Raw genomic sequence first — 19,266 nt, 5'->3', positions numbered from 1 at the left:
GGCCAAAGAATGGTCCTTGTTGCCTCCAGATTCCGCAAGGGGCTCGTGTCCCAAAAGGTGAAGAACCACTTCCGTGTGACACCTGTGCCTGCACTCCAGCTCATGTAACCACTGCTGCGTTTCCCATTGGTTATTTTCAATTGGACTTAACTATGCACCGGTGGTGTGCAGAGCTTGTTGGCGGGGCCGGGGGTGGTGGCAGGGCATAGCCCAAGTAGGGATTCTGCTTGTGTGGAGCTCAGTTCCCTAGGTGGAAATTAGACTGCATCTGACTCTGTATAGTGGGAAGAGGCTCCAGTCCAAAGTACGAATATAAGTTGATAGGAGTGCTGAAGGAGTCCAGGGGAGCTTCACAGTAGGGGTTCGGGGGGATGTTGAGATTGGCTGTGAGGTAGATCAGTTAATAGGACTCCAGTGAGAAGGAGGAATGATATCAACTCCCCTCCCAACTCATGCTTTATTTCAGAGGCCCTCTCCTCCCCAAGACTAAGTGATTTATTGATTTTTATAGGACAGGTTGCTTGGAAACGAGCTGTCAGAGGTGTTCGAGAAATGTGTGACGTGTGTGACACCACCATCTTCAACCTGCACTGGGTGTGTCCTCGGTGTGGGTTTGGAGTATGTTTGGATTGCTACCGGATGAAGAAGAAAAATTGCCAACAGGGTAAGAACCAATTTGATTCTCCTCAGAGCCCCTCACACACTTACATTCAGCCTTGCATTGATTTGTGGTGGATAGATTTCTGAAGCATTTTGGCCCAGAGTCCACGAAGAGCAGTTACTACAGATGGGCTCTTTGCAGGTGCTGCCTACAAGACTTTCTCTTGGCTAAGATGTGTGAAGAGCCAGATACATGAACCAGAGAACCTAATGCCCACACAGATCATTCCTGGAAAAGGTATTTCATGTGGTGCAACGGTAGTTTCCCGTGTTTTGGTTACCTCAGAGGGGCTGGTGGTTTGGTTTTGCTTTAATGGTATATAGTTACTTGTTAACTTATTTTAGTATATACTATAAATTGTCCAGAAATGTATCAAATTATGCCCCCAGAACTTCTTGATTGGTGTCTTGTAAATAGTTTTGTGAAAGGAAAGAACATGATGCATGTGGGGGAGGCATGCTAGGTTGAAAAGGTGTAAGCAGTATATGCTGCTAAAAACAGTAATCCTATTGGAAATACCAGCTTCTCCTTTGGAATGCTGCAGTGAAAGTACCTAATATCCTTACTCAGATGTTTGCCCTTTTTTAAGCCCTGTATGATGTTGGAGACCTTGTTCATTCCATAAGAGCAAAATGGGGAATAAAGGCAAATTGTCCCTGTTCAAGCAGGCAGTTCAAGCTCTTTTCAAAGCCAGCCTCAAAGGAAGACGTAAAACAGGTATTATTACTCTTTATGCTAGATTCAACAGTTTTATGATTGTTATCTGTTGTCAAATAACCGAAGGATTTCTGTAGTGCATTTGAAAGGATGTGGGGACAGTTGTCAGTGGAGAGAGAGATTCCTTTCGTTTCATGTGATACACATAGGCCTGTTGACTCTTCTCACGTTATTTTTGTGGACTTCTCTATAGCCTCTTTTAATACATTTTTAACTTCTGTTTATCGAAAAAGGAAAATCTCTTCTTTACAGTCTGCCTAATAAGTTGCTCTCAAATTTGTATGGGTTTTTAAAATTTCTTAGGTTTTGCAGTTGAAATATTGCAGGTTAGCTTTACAATTTTTTGAATTACTGAATATATTTTACTTATAATGCGTATGAAGAGTTGAAGGAAACAGTACTGAAATGACCCTGTATGTAGTCATCACTTGACTTAAAAAATGTGCGTTTCCATCATGCTTGGACTTCCTTTTTCCTGCCAGCATCCCCTTCATCTGCACCATCGAATCCACCCCCAAGACTGCCTTCCTGTCCCTCACCCCAGTAATCATTATCCATTGTGGTTGTAATAATCAGAAATTCTTTGGTTTTCATACATCTCAGGGGTCAAAGGCAGCATGGATAGAAGAGTTGGGATCTTTGGAGTCAGAACTAAGTTTGAATTCTTTTTTACTACTTTCCGTGCATAACTTTGGCTTAAATAAACTGATTTATATGTGCTTCAGCTTCTTCATAAGTAAAAGAGGAATGATAAAACAGTATTGATAATTGGGTATCACAGAATTATATCACATGTAAAGGGAGGGTTGGGACCACAACAGGAATTAGGTTATTCTTTTTCCATCTTAAGTATGTGTAAACTTATCAGCTGAGTCGTCAAAGCAGTTTTTTATGTAACAGAAAAATGAGTTGTGTGCCCTGTCCCTTTTTTTTTTTCAGTTTATGTTTGAGTTCTTTTAAGAGCTGTTAATCACATTTTAAAGTATACTATACTATGCTAACTCAAAATAACATTTTCTTTTCTCTGCCTCCCATTTCCTTCTGAAATCACAGCTGTACCTTTCCTGCCCTGCCTCATTTCTTCTTTGAGCAGCCAGATTTGAGTGCCTATTTAGGGTACTGTGAGTTCACAGGGAAGAGAGGCCTTAAGCTGGTCATGTTAAAGTAACCTAGTGGGTGGAGTGGTAGGGATGTGTGTGAGCATCCCTGTGTAATTTTTCAGCTTGTATAAAATTCTCCTTTTGCACTCAACACAGATTTCCTTAGCTGGAGAAAAGCCTACTCTTGGTGCACTGAACCCCTCAGTGACGGAGCCAGTGGCTCTAGGTGGAGAAGCTGCCTCCAAGCCAGCCAGCAGCACGAAGCCTGCCTGTGCAGCTAGTACATCTCCTTTAAACTGGCTGGCAGACCTAACCAGTGGGAATGTCAACAAAGAAAACAAGGGTGAGTATTGCCTGCTTTCCTGTGGGTCACTGAGAACTTGGACTGTTTGCAGAGGGGCTTGGTAACTTCAGTTGCCGTGAGAACAGAGTAGTTAGAAGGCTCGTTAGAATGGGTTCCCTGTAAACGCCCTGAGAACTGGCATGAATGCGGTTGTTTTCAAGATGCAGCACCAGAGAAGACTTCTGCTGTTAGAATCCTAGGTAAGGCTGAGATTGTTTTTAGTAAGAATGGAGTGGACTGAGATTTGTTCATTTCAGTAAGTGATTTTTTTGCCTTTCTCTACTTACCTGTGTACAGTTCCTGTTTTGTCCAAATTGGAATGTTCTGGCTTCTGTTATTTTTTTTTCATCTCTGCTGTTGTCTTGGGATGTGGAATTAGGTAGGTGGATGAGAATTTAAGTGATTTGCTTTCTGGCTGTCTTATAAAGAAGAATTACAGGTCAATTTCATTCATGCAAAGATCCTAAGCAAAATTTCAGTGGATCGAATTAAACATATAAATGAAGGAATTACACAGCATGATCAAGCAGGGCTTCAGAAATGCAGGAGTAGTTTTTAAAAGAGAAGTGTCTGTGGCAAGACACAGAAAAGTAGTAAAATTCAATACCTTTTCATGATAAAAAGCAAAAAACAAACTTAAATTAGGAACAGAACGGAATGTCCTTACCTGTTGAGTTTCTACAATAAAAAAGATAGCAAACATCATAAATAATGACTGAATATTTTTAATAGGTTGAGTGTTTTGTTTTTTTAACAGTTCTCTGTTCAGGAGATGAGGATGTCTATCTCACTGCCTCAGTGAACTGTGTGAGAAATCCTGCAGCAAGGCAGACAGACAAAAATGTTAGGATTGGAAAGAAAGAGAAAGCTATTGACAACTTTATCAGCAGTAGATGATCTGATTATACACGTGAGAAATCTAAAAGAATCTATGTTTAATAGAAACATCTATCAAGGTTGCTAGTTACCTTAATGTTAATTTACAAAAATCAGTTGTATCTTGTATAGCAGGAACAAATAGAAAATATAGGTCTAAAAAATATTATTCACTGTAGTACCATCTTAGATATTGGATATTTATAGTTTTAATGCCTGTTGGAAATCCTTGTCTACATCAATAATGTCAGTCGTGTTTATCCTCTTTTGTTTTTTGGTTCCAGTAAATGAAAACCAAGTTCCTAGTAAGGAAAATAATAAAAGCCTAGTAAGGGATTTGCCTTTCAGAATGCTTTTCCATCTGGATGTTTTGGTTTTGTTCTTAGAGAAACAACCAACGATGCCAATTTTAAAGAATGAAATCAAATGCCTTCCACCCCTGCCCCCTTTGAGCAAATCCAGCACAGTCCTCCACACCTTTAATAGCACAATTTTGACACCTGTAAGCAACAATAATTCTGGTTTCCTCCGAAATCTGTTGAACTCCTCCGCGGGAAAGGTATGCTTTGTTTTACTGTTTGTACTTACCTTGTAAATATGGGTAGAGGCAGAACAGGAAGAAACTAGAGAAATTGAAACAGTAGAGAGAAGGATATGAGTCCCCTGCTTTCCTTCTTTGGAACAGAAAGCTGTGTCATTGGCAGGTGGGCTTCATAGGATTGTAGTACTGGGCTGGGCCATTTTCTCCTGTACACCTTTTCCTATAGCCACTTCTATGTTTTGTGATCAGGTGGGGGAAAGGAATGAACTTACCCACTGTCTAGGTCCTCGCTTAGACTGTCTCTGGGATATGTAATGTGTACTCATCCTACTGTTATAGGAATGGATTCCCGGATGGTAGAGAATGACATATTTAAGTCTTGTGTTCTTTCTAAAATTCAGACAGAAAATGGACTCAAGAATACACCCAAAATCCTTGATGACATCTTTGCCTCTCTGGTGCAAAATAAGACCTCCTCTGATTTATCTAAGAGGCCTCAAGGACTGACGATCAAGCCCAGCATTTTGGGGTTTGACACTCCTCACTATTGGCTGTGTGATAATCGCTTGCTGTGCCTGCAGGATCCCAACAACAAGAGCAACTGGAATGTGTTTAGGGAGTGCTGGAAGCAAGGGCAGGTGAGAGGGGCCTCCGTTCCCACAACCCAATTCAGATCCTCTTTCTTGGCTCCTTTAGTGAATTTCTGAGAACCTTCCACCCCCCCGCCCCCTCCCAATTACAAGACGTATATACTATATCTCTTTTGTGTGTGTGCTTTTTTGTTTATGGTGAATACAGTTAGGGCAAAACATGGTTGTGAGTCTTACTTCTACAGTAGACATTCCTGAGCTCTTTTCCAGTAAGGTTTGGATTGCTGCTCACCCTTCATCATTGGATTTTGATGAGAGCATTCTGGGCTGAATGATTGTTGTGTGATATACCCCTACTTCTCCAGTTGAGGTTTGTCTTGGCTGATGGGGTTGGGGGATTAGACAAATATAAAAATCATGCATCCCTCTTCCATGAGTTAAAAACCTTGTGCTGAAGGCTATTTCAGGTGGGCTAGAGCTATATGGCGTCATCTTGGAATTGGTGTGTAATCTCTGAAGGGGCCTGCTTTACAAGGGACAGCATCTTTTGATCTTAAGTTTTGGTTCACAGTGTAGGAGATGCATGACTTTATAGGCCTGCTCCCCTGCTTTCTTGTTTTGGTTTTTGTTTTGTGGATCTTTGTTTGGCTTCTCTCCTGGGCCAAATGGAGTCCTCACTAAAGGAACGCTTTACTCTTAGACAAGGCCAGAACTTGAAGAATTGCTAAATAGAAAAATACATATATTTAACAGAAAAAAATTCTGAATTTTTTTCAGCCCTTTGTACTAATAAAGTTTGCTCATGACAACAGTAATAGACTAAATACAGTCCACCAACATGTTTTGTTGGGGTTACATAATGTTTAAGAAAAATCAAACTGGTTGCCAGTAGCCAGGCTATTTCACATAATGATCAGGATTTCTGGCTTGCCTTGGCTAACCAGAAGATTTGGCAACCTCACATCTATTTCTGCCTGGCACCATCAGACCCTCTTTGGACAGGACATGCCCACCACCCTGCTCTCTCTGCCACGACCCCCGCCTAGCCCTGAGCCTCAGTGTGGGTGTTTTGTGAGAATGAGGATCTGAGTTGGAAGGTGTGACCCTAGCGCCTGGAAGCTTACAGATGTACTTTGAGAGCAGATGAATGGTAAAGACAAAAAATGCTATGGCAGCTTAGAGGACTAAGCAGTCCCTTTGGGATCTGAGACTGAGGGCCAGCCACAGAGGAAATTCAGCAGCTGTTTGAAAAGTGGCTGCTACAGGTGTGAGGACTGAGCTGGGCAAGATCAAACTAAAATCTTCATCCTGAATCTTTTCAGCCAGTGATGGTGTCAGGAGTGCATCATAAATTGAACACTGAACTTTGGAAACCCGAGTCCTTCAGGAAAGAGTTTGGCAATCAGGAAGTCGACCTAGTTAATTGTAGGACCAATGAAATCATCACAGGAGCCACAGTAGGAGACTTCTGGGATGGATTTGAAGATGTTCCAAGTACGTATTCAAGACCTTTGGGGTTGAGGGTGTGAAGGAAGGGGGCACAGGAGTAACCGGAGTCTGAGGCCCTTCAGGCAGCAACAGCATTTTCCATGATTTGGAGTCTACATTTAGTGTCTTACATCCTCTTCCCTTTCCTTCTCCAAAGTTCATGCGTTTGAACTAAGGCACATTCACCTTGTAGTACCTAGAGAGCTGAGGTTTGGTTATCTGTTCTTTGGGTGGCCCCACGTCCATCATGACAGAAATGCTGTGCTTGCACTTGAGTCCAGATTGGGCCGGGGGCACAGCACGAGGAGAGCCAGGGCTTGTAAATCAAGGCTGGTGGCTTTTCATGTCTTACCTTCATATATCCTTGTAATTTCTTTAAATTTTAACTATTGTTAACAAGAGAAGCAGATCTGAAGGCATCCAGGGAGCATGAGTTCATTTAACACAGGGTATCCTGGCCACTGCCTACTGCCTCCTTATCTGCTCAAGGGAGATTGTGGAGCAGCCAGTTCACACTGGGCCCTGGGGGCTCACATTGGCACCACACCTGCCCCCCAGCCCCAGCCCCACTGGAGGGTTTGGCAGTTCATTCTTTAGACTCTCAGTAATTCTCACTCATTCATCACTCATTCTTTTCAGACATACTTCCACCTTTTAATCTCCTGCTTCCTCATTCCTTGTTACCCACATTTACAGGTTATGGCCTGTACTTAAATTAGAGTTAACTCTTATGTGAGGCATGATGGCATTTTCCCCAAGTAGATGCTGGGATGGAGTTTCAGATGGAAGATGTTTACCCTAGAAACAATACCTGTGACATGAAGGCAGAAGCAGGAGCGGGCGGCAAGCAGAGGCAGCCGCAGTGCACACTCCGCAGAGCCTCGGGCAGCCTGGCGGGGAGCACTGGAGCAAGCAATGCCCCGCAGTGTCTCAGACTGGCTGACGTGGGAAATGTCGGGGCCTTGATTGCCCTACCTCTCTCAGTCTCTAGACCTGGTGCCCCAGGAAGGAGGTGACCTGACAAGGCAGCTTTCTGTAGCCAAGGTGGACCCTAAAACCTGTTGGGCAGCAGGGCCTTTGAAGGGAATCTGGCAGCACGGCTACCACAGTGTGCTTTCCAGTTAAGGCCTGGGTTCAAAGCTTGACTCTTGATACGTTCTTGCATATATGAGCTTGGTGACTGACGTTTGCTGGGGTACATCTCAGGGCTGGTGCACCCACTGCAGCTTGTCTTCTCTGTGCTGCTGATTCTCCGTGCATATGCAGCATACCTCCCGCAGTGACATGCTGCTGGGGTTCTTCTCTTTGCTGCCTCCTAGACTGTGTATCTGCTTAAACTAGGTTATGAGACTACTTGATTGACTAAAACATGATATAAATACTATTCCTCCAGAGTACAAGGTCTGAAATCAAACGTAGGTTCCGTTTCCAGTTCTGCCACTTAATAGCTAAATGACCTTAGGCAGTTGACAATTTCCTCATCCAAAAATGGAAATACTAAATAGTGCCTAATCTCATTGGGATATTGGGTGTAGTTCTAAAGATTAAATGGTGAAAACAACGAGCAGATACTGGAACACATCGAGAAATGAAGTCACAGTTGTCATTACTGTTAATCATAATTGTCAGCATATCTTTTTTAATGAAGGCTCATCGATTCTCAGTTCCCTGGCATTGCCTGCAACGGGTACCATTTCTGTTAGAAGAAAACAGTTCGGCCTGACCCCAGTGGGCCCTCTTGGCCCTAGTTGTCTCTGGACAGAACATCAGGTAGTGTCTTGCTCAGAGACTGAAAAAAGTCATTTCTGTTTCATGCTTTCCTCAGAAAACCAGGTTTACTAAACATCAGTGGCCTTTGATTGTTAAAGTGAATTGCTCATTTTAGTTGGTGAGCTGCTCACTCCTTCCAGAACACTGTATAGACAGAGGACACCAGACCTAAGAGGGACAACTGTCAGAACACCACCCGTGTTGTGTGTAAAGGGACAGAGAGAGCACCTGAAATCTCAGAGAACAGGTAGCAGTTTAATAATAAGCATCTAGAAAAGACAGCACTTTAAGACAAATTAGTTGGTGATCTTTATTTTTGCTACCCCTTGCTGCCTCCTGGGTACAAATGAATTTATTGGCACTGCAGAAATAAAATGGTTGGCAGTTGCTCAGAGGGGACTATTAAAGAAAAATATTTGCATGCTAAATGCATCAGCGTATGAGCTTTTTTCCAAGGTAAGTACATGTTACTTGCACTGTAAGGCATAAAATGCTAATTGCCACTTATTTTGGTCTGTTTCTGAGTTGTGAATAGTAACTATTCAGTAATTACGGCTATTTTTCAGACCGCTTAAAAAATGAAAAAGAACCAATGGTGTTGAAACTGAAGGACTGGCCACCAGGAGAGGATTTTAGAGATATGATGCCTTCCAGGTATGTTTACGGAATGGGGAAGAGATGATTTTGTCTTAACTTAGTAAGATGAATTCCTTTTGAGGTGACAATAGTTATACCATAGTTTTAATGGTGCTGGTTTTTCATCTCTAGTCTATAATCACTGGAGATGTGTATTTTTAAATGAGATAAAGAAGTTACTGACTTTCAGATGGGACAGACTAACGAAAGCTCCAGCCATTTCCACTGTAGTGCTCTGCCAGAGAAGAGGCCAGCTCAGACGTGCAAGCTCTGATTGGGAGGCAGCAGTGGGATCAGGTACTGCAGGGTTCAGTGTGATGGAGTGATACTGCATTAGACAACAAGACAGCTGAATTGGTAGATCAGAACTAAAGAAAAATGTATCCTTGAGTATCACCTACCAGGAATTTATTGCTCAAACCTTTTGTCTAAAATTATTTTGATACACATGTTCTGTAGGAAAGAAAGAAGACATCTTTGTTTATAACTACTATAATTCTTATCTTAAATATTGTTAATGACCACTGTGTCTACCTTCGTCAATGCATATATTTGTGTTTGTTCCTTTTGATGTAGAAAGAACAAAACTAATTACACAATGATGGATTAGAAAGGCATGCTTTGTTTGTAAAGTTTTTGTTCTCTTGTCCTAGGTTTGATGATCTGATGACCAACATTCCACTGCCTGAGTACACAAGGAGGGATGGCAAGCTGAACTTGGCGTCAAGGCTCCCAAACTACTTTGTTAGGCCCGATCTGGGTCCCAAGATGTATAATGCTTACGGTAAGGAAGAAATGGCTAACTTGAGAAAAACATAACAAATAAAGCAAGTCAAAATGTTTGGAAAATTGATTTTAGAGGAGGGAGAGTTGGAAAAACCCATATTTCTAACACTTTACACAGCAGGAGGCTTCACTTTTGCATATTTCCTTTCATTCCATGGCGTAGGTGTGTATTTCCTTCCCTTATTTGTAGGTGTAGGCGATGTACAATTCTTAATTTTTCTCTTTTCTACACCTGATAGTATATTGTAAAATTTTACATGTTGCTTAATGTTTTTTAGTATGATAATTTTTAATGACTTCATGGTACATCATCAAATGAATGTAATTGATCATTTAATGTTGCTGGACATTTAGGCCAACCTGCTAGCAGCTATTTTAACATCCACACTTAAATTCAGTGTTGTGTGTGTGGGTAGTAGTTACTTAAGTTAGTATTGAAAGGGACATGACATACTAAACTGTCCAACAAGGAAAATTGCTTGGGATAGAAATTGGTTTCCACAATTTCCAGAGTAGTCTTCCATCATTATTACTGTGACCTTGACCAATTTTATGTAGGGTCTTTATTTCAGGTCTCAGTTACAGTAGGCTGTTTTAAAGGAATTACTGATGAACTGATTGATGATCAAGTTTCAGTTGTTTGGATCATTCAGTGAATTTGATTTAGTCTTTTACACTATTTGGCCTCTATTTTTCCAGTCCTTTTAGAAATTTAGAAATTGCTCCTTTGATTTTATTCCTTCCAGAAGTACTCCCACCTTTGAGGCAAGAGGGCGACAGCCCTACTGAGGAAAGGAGAGTCTTACGAGTCTGCCGTGTTCTCCAGAGACTGTTGGGGGAGAGGAGGAGTGAGGGCTGAGACCTCAGCCCCACAATTCCTCTTTTAGATGGAGTGCGGTCAGGGAACGTGACGAGAGGGGAATTTATGTTGGGAAGCTCTCACGGTCTCGATGTCCCTGATCATTTTTCCAGGGCAGACAGAGAAGTGGTGTGTGGGAAAGAGGGCATGGCAGGCAGGCAGGCAGGCAGGCATCCCCTTGCCTTTCCCTTTGCTTTCCAGGTCTCAGTTTAGAAAGCCCTTGCGTATACTGTGGGTCTCCAGTATATTCCCTTGCTGAGTTCTCGTCCCTTGAGCCCTTGATTCAAAGCAGCTACATGGCCAGTATCTCGGCATATTCTCTTCACGATGGGGATTTACTGTGAACTTACATAAATCATTTTTTCACTGAAGTAAATCATGTAATGTTGCATAGTGGTTAGCCCTGCTTTGTAGAAATCAGGACTTTATAGGGTAGAAGTGGTTATCTAAGATGTTTTAAAAACAGTCTGGTTTAAATAGCTTGGCAGCAAATCTTTCTCCCAAGACACCAATAGATAGATGGCAGTGTTACTCTATAAAAGCGTATGACAAAATTGTTTCATCTAGAATAAGCAGGTAAGGATTGAAAATAATGCAGATATGTTTATCTTCAAGCACCTTATACCTTATTATAAACATCATTAAAGAGTGGTCATTGTACCAAGGTTGGATGGTTGAGCTGTGGTTCCTCTGTCAGACCAAGTGGAGTGAGTGAAAGGCTCTTTAGGGAGATGATAGTCGATCTCTCTCCATTTCCACCACCATCACCACCACCACCACCACCACTAGTTTTATAAATGGGGACCAAGACTTCAGGACATTAGAAGGGACACTGACCAGCTCAGGATCTCTTTAAGGGGCAGGTAGGGGCAGCTGTGGGACTAGGACTGGGGCCTCCTGGTTTCCAGGCTAGAGTCAGGCTCCATATTCCCCCACCAACCCCAGTGCTATGCTGCCAGGTAGCCCCAACTGGTCCAGGTTTTGTCTGTGTTGTTTGTTCAGGAATTTCTATTTTCTGGACATCTTTTCCCTGAGACCATTATATTTTTGTAACCTGGGTTCCATCTGATTTGAGGCCCCCTCTGTGTAGAGATGGGTCTCATGAGTGTTCAAGCGCCTGCGCTGGGGTTGGGGGGATTTCTGTAGGTGCTGTTCCCTTCTGTCTTTGCCACAACTCTTGTTCCTCAGCCTGGCTCTGGCCGGACCAGCAGGCAGCCTCTCTTGAGGCTCTGAGGCCTGGGCACCTTTCCTCACACTTTCCCGTCTCTGTCCCTTCCTTGCTCCCTCAGTGGTAACCGCCATCCTGCAGTTTGTGCTTGTTACTCCTTTAGGTTTATAATGTTGCCATATATATTTGTATTCTTGAAGAATTTTCTTTCAGTTTTTAAATAGAATCAGACTTTGGGATAGTCATCCATGCTGTTGTATGTAATTGTTTATTGCATTCATTTTCCTTCTATAATGTTACTGGACTTTTTTCTTAAGCGTTACTTGTTATAAATAGAAATATTTTTCAGAATATACAAATAGAAATATTTTCCAAGTGTACTCAAAATTTGAGAGTCTAGTACCGTGATCCCCCATATACCCATCACGCAGTTACAACAGCTGCCAATTTTTTTGCCATGATTGTTTCCTTATTCCTTCCCTTTCTATTTTTCCTTTGCCATTTTAAAGAAAATCTCATATATCCTATGGCTTTACCCTAATAACTAGGGCTGATATTTCAGCAAATTGGTAAGCATATAGGGCCCTTGGACCACAGCCCTGGGTTGCAGTTCTAGGTGTCCTCCTGCGTACAGCTGCTCCTGTAGCCATGGGCCCCTGCGAGCTGGGGAGAGTCCCTTGGCGTCCTTCAAATAAGATTTGGCTGTTTCAGGGCCTGGCAGGTTAGAAAATGGCCTATGCCTGCCTCCCACAAGCTATGTTTCCCTCTGCTGCCCAGTCAAGAAGTAGAATCCTCATGGCGGGCTGGGCTGTCCAAGGTGGCTGCAGGGCTTGGTGAACTGCAGGGTGACCCCTGAGGAAGGTGAGCCTTCTTCTGGGGTAAGAGATTAGAGCCTCAGACTGAGCACCAGCAGGCACCTAGTGTCTGACTCACCCCTTTGCTTCACAGCTGAGAGATCCAAGGAACGCAGGAGGTAGGGATCCTCTTACTAAGTATGTAACTGTGTGGTGCCCCAGTTTTATGTATGTGAGGGGAGTTTCTATTAGACTCTCCTCTTGAGTGGACCCTAGAGCTCTCCTAGGCTGTGACAGCCGAAAGCTTGAGCTTACTGGTTGAGTACAAATGTCTTTTTGCCAGATCCAGCTTAAGTGGTCTGCTTTATCATTCCTGAGTCCTGCTTTCTAGTTTTTGGCATTTGAATATTTACTTTTTTATTGCCAATACATTGATTTATTACTTTTTCTTTCCAATAATTTCATCCAGGAACTTTTATTTCTCAGCAGGAGGGTCTGTCAGGAACCACGAACAGAAGACCTAGTATTAGAAGTTGATTTCTAATTCTTATAATTATTTAATAAAATATTGTTTTAAAGTTGAAAGGATAAAATAATTTAATAGTAAATATTCTTCCCTTACTTTCACATGATAAGAGAGGGAACTTTTAAATTTTGTGGCCAGGTATCCCCCAGAGTATGTGGAGAAGTTTGCCAACCTTTGTCTCAGTAAATTTAAGGAGTTTTCTGTTTGCAGGATTAATTACCCCAGAAGATCGGAAATATGGAACAACAAATCTTCACTTAGATGTGTCTGATGCAGCTAATGTCATGGTCTATGTGGGAATTCCCAAAGGACAGCGTGACCAGGAAGACGGTAGGGTGCTGAGCATGCAAGTGGGGCTTATACTTTGAGCTGGGAGACCATGGGCTCACATGTGCTTTTTCTCATTCCAGAAGTCCTTAAAACTATCCAAGATGGAGACTCAGATGAACTCACAATAAAGCGATTTATTGAAGGAAAAGAGAAGCCAGGAGCCCTCTGGCACATATATGCTGCTAAGGACACAGAGAAGATACGAGAATTCCTTAAAAAGGTGTGCTCCTTACTCATGGCATGTGAAGAGAGGCTTGGAGAATAGCAACCTGAAAAACTATGTCAAGAACTGATGAGCTTGCTAGGGAATGATACAATCTCAAAAGTTAAATCCATGCATGTTGGGTTGGATAGGCTGAAGTTGGTCGCTAAGGACCAAAGGTTTCTAAATGATTAGGCTCATAACTCTGCAAAGAGGCAGCCTTGTCTTTTGTGTTTAACATTATAATGCATATGGAGATTTTTGTGTTTTACCTTCAGGTTAGTTCCCCTGATCATTTTGTTAGCATCCTTTTGTTTTTCTTACTACCTTGAAAATCTAAGCAGTACAGAAGTTGATGTATCATTCATCGCCCTGATGGCTGTGTTCTGAGTGAATTACTGAGGTGTTTTTTGCCTGCTCCCACCTCAGTCCCCACACCCCCATGTCCCCACATTCCCACATCCCAGCAGTAGTAGGTCAGGTCAGCCTCAGGCCTGCTTGTGACCGTTAGCTTGTGAAGGGTCATTGGAAAGGGATGTGGAGGTTTAAAGATTCCCAGGTTTCTACTAGTTGGCTGGCTCGTCAGCAAGGGCTCTGTGTGGAAGTTCCAGGCAACTAGAAAGATAGATGTATTCAGGTTTGTACCTGTTCATCACTGAGGCTGCTGACTGCAGCCAGGTATATGTGGCTGACCATGAGGAATGGATGTGAACACTCCTGACTTGTTGTCTGGTACCAAGTTGGTTCTTAATCAGCATTTGTTTGAATCAAATGTTTCTGGCTAAGAATCATTTTACTCTTCCAGAAAGCCTGCTGATCATCATAGTATGTTCCTTTGATGGTGTCATCTTGAGTCTGTCCTGCCACATACTGGGTCTAGAATAAACAAGCTTAATCCACAGCTATCTTTGGAACTGTTTCATAATTCTAGTTGTTAAAGGGATCCAGGGTTTTAAAAACTGCAGGTCTAAATACAGCAAGTCGGTTTCAAAGGAGCTTAAGCCTACTTAAACTCAAAAGTCTAGAGCAAACTGTCCAATACAGCATTTACAAAATAGGCAGATTGCCAGTCATGGTGAGGAAGCCACATTTTCTTTCAGTCTCCTGTTGGTTCATTTAATTAATGTCTTTGAATACTACATGTTTCTTTCTGCCATCAGGAGCATGTGTTAGAGAAGGCTTGACATTTACTGACTGCACACGCTCTTGAGGGGGCAAAATGCCCTCATTGGGCCTCAGCATGTTGCTCATTTCTGTAATATTTTGAATGTATTCTAGGTGTCAGAAGAGCTAGGTCAAGAAAACCCAGCAGACCATGATCCCATTCATGATCAGAGCTGGTATTTAGACCGATCACTAAGAAAGCGTCTTCATCAAGAATATGGAGTTCAAGGCTGGGCAATTGTACAGTTTCTTGGGGATGTCGTATTTATCCCAGCAGGAGCTCCACATCAGGCAAGAATCATTACTTTATTCTTTATTCTCTTTACACTGCGAACTTTCATGCATGCTACTGATGTGGCTTGGTGTTTTCCAGGTTCATAACTTATATAGCTGTATCAAAGTGGCTGAAGATTTTGTTTCTCCAGAGCATGTTAAACACTGCTTCTGGCTTACTCAGGAATTCCGTTATTTGTCACAGACTCATACCAATCATGAAGATAAATTACAGGTAAAACTAGCCGATTCTTGGCATTCTCTGACTCTGGCTTAATGGCCCGTTACTGACTTACAAAGTCAGTGAACTTGGCTGTATACACCTGGTACAGTGTGTTGATGAACTGGCTTTATGTCTGGTTGCACTTTCCATTTAGGCAAATGAAGAACAGAGAAAAGTGTCACCTTGGTTAGTTATTATTTAAACTCTGTAAGGGACTGGGCATAGTCAGTATTCAGGGTATTAACTTCATACATGTTAAGCCCAAGCCTCCTTTGCTCATTTTCTCTATTCCGTGATGCTACATGGCCCCAAAGTAAAGTAAAGTTCACTATAACAAAAAATATAAAGACAGCCACCATGAACAAGAGTCAACAGGAACCTCCTATTGAACCTCCATATTAAACCTGCAAAGTTTACAGATTCCGGAATGATCCAATACTTGATATTCTGAAATGTTTAATATGGTTAGTATTGAAAATGAATAGATCTGACTTCTGATGCTGGCTTAGCTGGCAGACAGAAGTCTCAAATGGAGACCTGTAGTGCTGTAATGTTCTCGGCCTTGTGTGGAGCAGAATAGGCTCTTTTGGATCCAAAGATCACTGAGAGGGTGGATTTTTTTTAGAGGCTTTCCTTAGTGAATTATGTAACATACAACTTCATGTTTGGAGAAATAAGGGAATATATAAACACTGAAAAATAAAACTGTACCCTGGGACTTGCGTCTGCCTGCAGTAACCAGTGGTGGGGCCGTGTAGCATCATGGAATAGAGAAAATGAGCAAAGGAGGCATGGGCTTAACATGTATGAATACTGGTCAGGAATTACCCAGGGGCTTTTCAAGTATTGACAATTCACATTGAATATGGAGTTTTAAATTCTGAGAGAATGGTGATAAAATTGGTAGGGGAAAAGTTTGTTCTTAGTGACATTTTAGATTTAACAGCAATCATATTTTCTCCCTTTCTTTCAGGTAAAGAATGTTATCTACCATGCAGTAAAAGATGCTGTTGCTATGTTGAAAGCCAGTGAGTCCAGTTTTGGCAAACCCTGAGGGTCCCAGAGACGCCGTAACCCCTGCACATTGGAAGTGAATTACTGGCAGCTGTTAAAACTCTTGAGGCAGGATTCCTGTGGACTTCGAGATTTATGTTACCTCATCTTCTTTTTTAAACTGTACCCAACTGGTAAAAGGGTACTCTGTCTAATGTATATATCGAGTGTTTACAGACACTAAATGTGTATATGTAGTAACTATTTACATAATATGCATCCTTAAACTGTGACTTCTCACCTAGTGCAGAACTTCTATCAAGCTGTAAAAAACAAAACCATATCAGCTTTGTTATTCCCCAGCTGTTTGGTTGGAGAGCTTAGTTTTATAACTACTAGGAATCTCACCGTGCAGTTTCTTTGGGTTGTGTTTTGTTTATGTCTGTCTGAGTAACCTCTCCCCCCACCCTTTAGAGTTCAGAAGACAATGGAGGGAATGACAGCTAACAATGCAGTTCCTACTGTATTGCATTAGGACTGGCATATAGCAGAAATCAACTACTGTATAATTCTTGGGGTTAACCTCTTTAGTTAAATGGAATCTAATTTAAATGAAGCTTTGCTTATTTTAAGTGTTAAGCATTTTACATTAAAGTATTCATATAATATGTTGACTTGGTCTATTGGCATTAAACATCTGGTTGTGGATTCAGCGTACCTTTCATCAAAGGTTATAAATGTAAGAGATTGCCTTGGAAGCTTTCTTAAAAGCAAAGAAATTAGATGCTGTAGTGATATCTGAGTGATTATTACAATGCTGACATGCAAAGAATTTTCTCCCTAGCCAACTGGAAGCCCTGTTGTACTTTTGCAAAGAAATATCACCAATTAACTAAATTTAGAAATGGGCATTAACCAGAAAAATAAATAGTGACTAGTTAAATGGTTCTAAATGGTAAGAGATAGAAATACTTTGTCTCTCTCTTCTGGCCTTTATTTACAAAGGAAAATGAGATTATTAGAAGTTTTAGAACAGTAGTATATAAAATAGTCATTTCTATGAAGAAGAAAATTCATAAAGAAGCCACTTGTGTGTAGCTCCTTGATTGTCCTAGACAGCTTTAGCTGTACTGAAAGGAATTAAATTAAAATTAAGTAGAATGGACACAGCCTCAGCTGGGTTGTTACCTGTGGGCTCAGAGTAGAAGGTGAAGAGGTCGCTGCCAAATGCCAGTCTCCTTCAAGCAAAAACCTTTAAGGCTTAACATTCAAAAACAACAAATTTTCCTGAAAGAGAAATACCTGCCTATCTCAGTGGAAAACCTCTTCCTCGGAAATTTCTTAACAGAATCTAAGGAGGTTTGGCTCAAGAATTGACACTGTTGCTCAGAAATACCCACTAAGCCTAAAGAGTAGGAAAAACTTGTATCTTCTTTAGAGGGAACAACCTTCAAGCCAGGCCTCAAAGGAGTCCCACAGGCAGTTCCAAGGACAGTTTCTCACAATAAAGTTCACTTTAACAACAAATATAAAGACAGCCACCATGAACAAGAGTCAACAGGAACCTCCTATTGAACCTCCATATTAAACCTGCAAAGTTTACAGATTCTGGAATGATCCAATACTTGATATTCTGAAATGTTTAATATGTTTAAAGAAATCAGAGTTTAGGAATATGAAAGAATGAATATCAGAAATGTCCAGATTTTTGAAAGAAGCTAAATAGTATTTGTAGAAATGAAACAGTTAAAATTACAAATGCAGCAGATGAGTTAAAAAACTTATTTTATGAACCAGGAAATTGGTAACAATATACAATATAGCACTGAATAACAGGAAATTCATGTTAACTCAGGGCACACAAAAAAATTAAAGGTTTGATAGGCAGTGAGTAAGAATAGTGGAGGATGGTGGTCTTCAGAGACTGAAAGTTTTCATGTGCTGATCAGATTGAAGAAACCCAGCCTTATCAAGCAAGATAAAATCCTCACCTCCATAGTATTTAATAGTAGTAAAAGAATCCCCCCAAACAAATAGGTGCTTAAAAGCAATTAGGCAAAATATCTTCAACAGAGTGCCAGACTAACCCAACAGCCAACTTCTTCAACACCCAACAGTGGAAGTCCAAAGAAAAGCAGACGCCATTCTTACTGTGCTGGAGAACACGAGAAAGCAAAAGTCTAGACCCAGCAAAATTCTTTGCCCTATTCTTCATGGACACTTTCAGACAAAAAAAGTTTATTTTAAGACTCTTGCTGAAGGAACTTCAAGGGATATCCTTAGCAAAGAAAATTAACCCCTCATCGTACAAGAAAAAATTGTGTACCAGGGAAGTTGAAAATTCCTGGATAACTTAACTACAGTGATATGAAACTTTTTAGAAGTCTGGGTAAAAGGTCCTCAAAAAGTTAAACACAGAATTATATGATCCAATTCACTCCTAGGTTTACACTAAAGAGAATTGCAAAGCAAGGATTTAAATATATTTGTACACTCACATTCATAGCAGCATTCACAAGAACCAAAGGTGAAAGCAACCCAAATGTCTTTCAAATGATAAATGGATATACAAGATGTGGCATATACATACAATGGAATAGTTTTCACTCTTAAAAAGGAAATTCTGAGACATGCTACAACATGAATGAATTTTGATGACATGCTAAGTAAAATAAGCCAAACACGAAAGGACAAATTGTATGATTCCATACATGAGGAATAGTCCTATTCTTAGAATAGTGGAATTTCGTAGAGACAGAATTATGGTTGCTGAGGCTGGGAGGCAGGGGGAAGGGGAGTTAGTGTTGCATGGATAGAGTTTCTGTTCATGATGAGATGTTCTGGAGATGGATAGTGGTGATGGTTGCACAACATTGTAAGTATACTTACTACCGTGAATTATGTACGTAAAAGTGGTTAAAATGGTCAACTTTGTTTTGTATGTTTTACAAAAATAAACCAAAATAGGAAAAGCCTTTGTAATTGAATGAGAAAATGACATTCTTTTTTTTTTTTAATTGTTTAGAAGGAATGAACAACTGGCACTTTTCTAAATACTCCAGTTGCAAGTAAAAGAAGGTCTGATGGGATTAAATAAGACTCAGTTATATACATGGAATATATACATATTTATGGAAGATACAGTTTGACTCTAGATTAAAAGTATAGAAAAAAATTAGACCATACAAACACTTATCATATGAAAGCAAAAGTATGGCTATGTTAA

General features: G+C 41.1%; 1 protein-coding gene across 2 annotated transcripts in view; it reads left to right on the top strand.

The window, feature by feature from the left end:
* KDM3A (lysine demethylase 3A) overlaps positions 1–16,708 on the top strand; it is a 46,936-nt gene extending 30,228 nt beyond the window's left edge. For both annotated transcript variants that reach the window (XM_036931058.2, XM_036931059.2), the window contains exons 13-26: positions 512–664; positions 803–898; positions 1,251–1,378; positions 2,635–2,821; positions 4,084–4,256; positions 4,640–4,876; positions 6,151–6,322; positions 8,653–8,740; positions 9,376–9,506; positions 13,066–13,185; positions 13,266–13,405; positions 14,666–14,842; positions 14,925–15,059; positions 16,021–16,708. In XM_036931058.2, coding sequence (XP_036786953.2) covers positions 512–664; positions 803–898; positions 1,251–1,378; positions 2,635–2,821; positions 4,084–4,256; positions 4,640–4,876; positions 6,151–6,322; positions 8,653–8,740; positions 9,376–9,506; positions 13,066–13,185; positions 13,266–13,405; positions 14,666–14,842; positions 14,925–15,059; positions 16,021–16,101 — 2,018 coding nt within the window. In that variant the 3' untranslated portion in view covers positions 16,102–16,708. The remainder of the gene's footprint in view (positions 1–511; positions 665–802; positions 899–1,250; positions 1,379–2,634; positions 2,822–4,083; positions 4,257–4,639; positions 4,877–6,150; positions 6,323–8,652; positions 8,741–9,375; positions 9,507–13,065; positions 13,186–13,265; positions 13,406–14,665; positions 14,843–14,924; positions 15,060–16,020) is intronic.
* The last annotated feature ends 2,558 nt before the right edge of the window (positions 16,709–19,266 follow it).

The sequence above is a fragment of the Manis pentadactyla genome, chromosome 2 (assembly GCF_030020395.1).
Source record: "Manis pentadactyla isolate mManPen7 chromosome 2, mManPen7.hap1, whole genome shotgun sequence".
In the NCBI taxonomy this organism is placed as follows: Eukaryota; Metazoa; Chordata; class Mammalia; order Pholidota; family Manidae; genus Manis; species Manis pentadactyla.
This window is presented reverse-complemented; position numbering and strand designations above follow the sequence as displayed.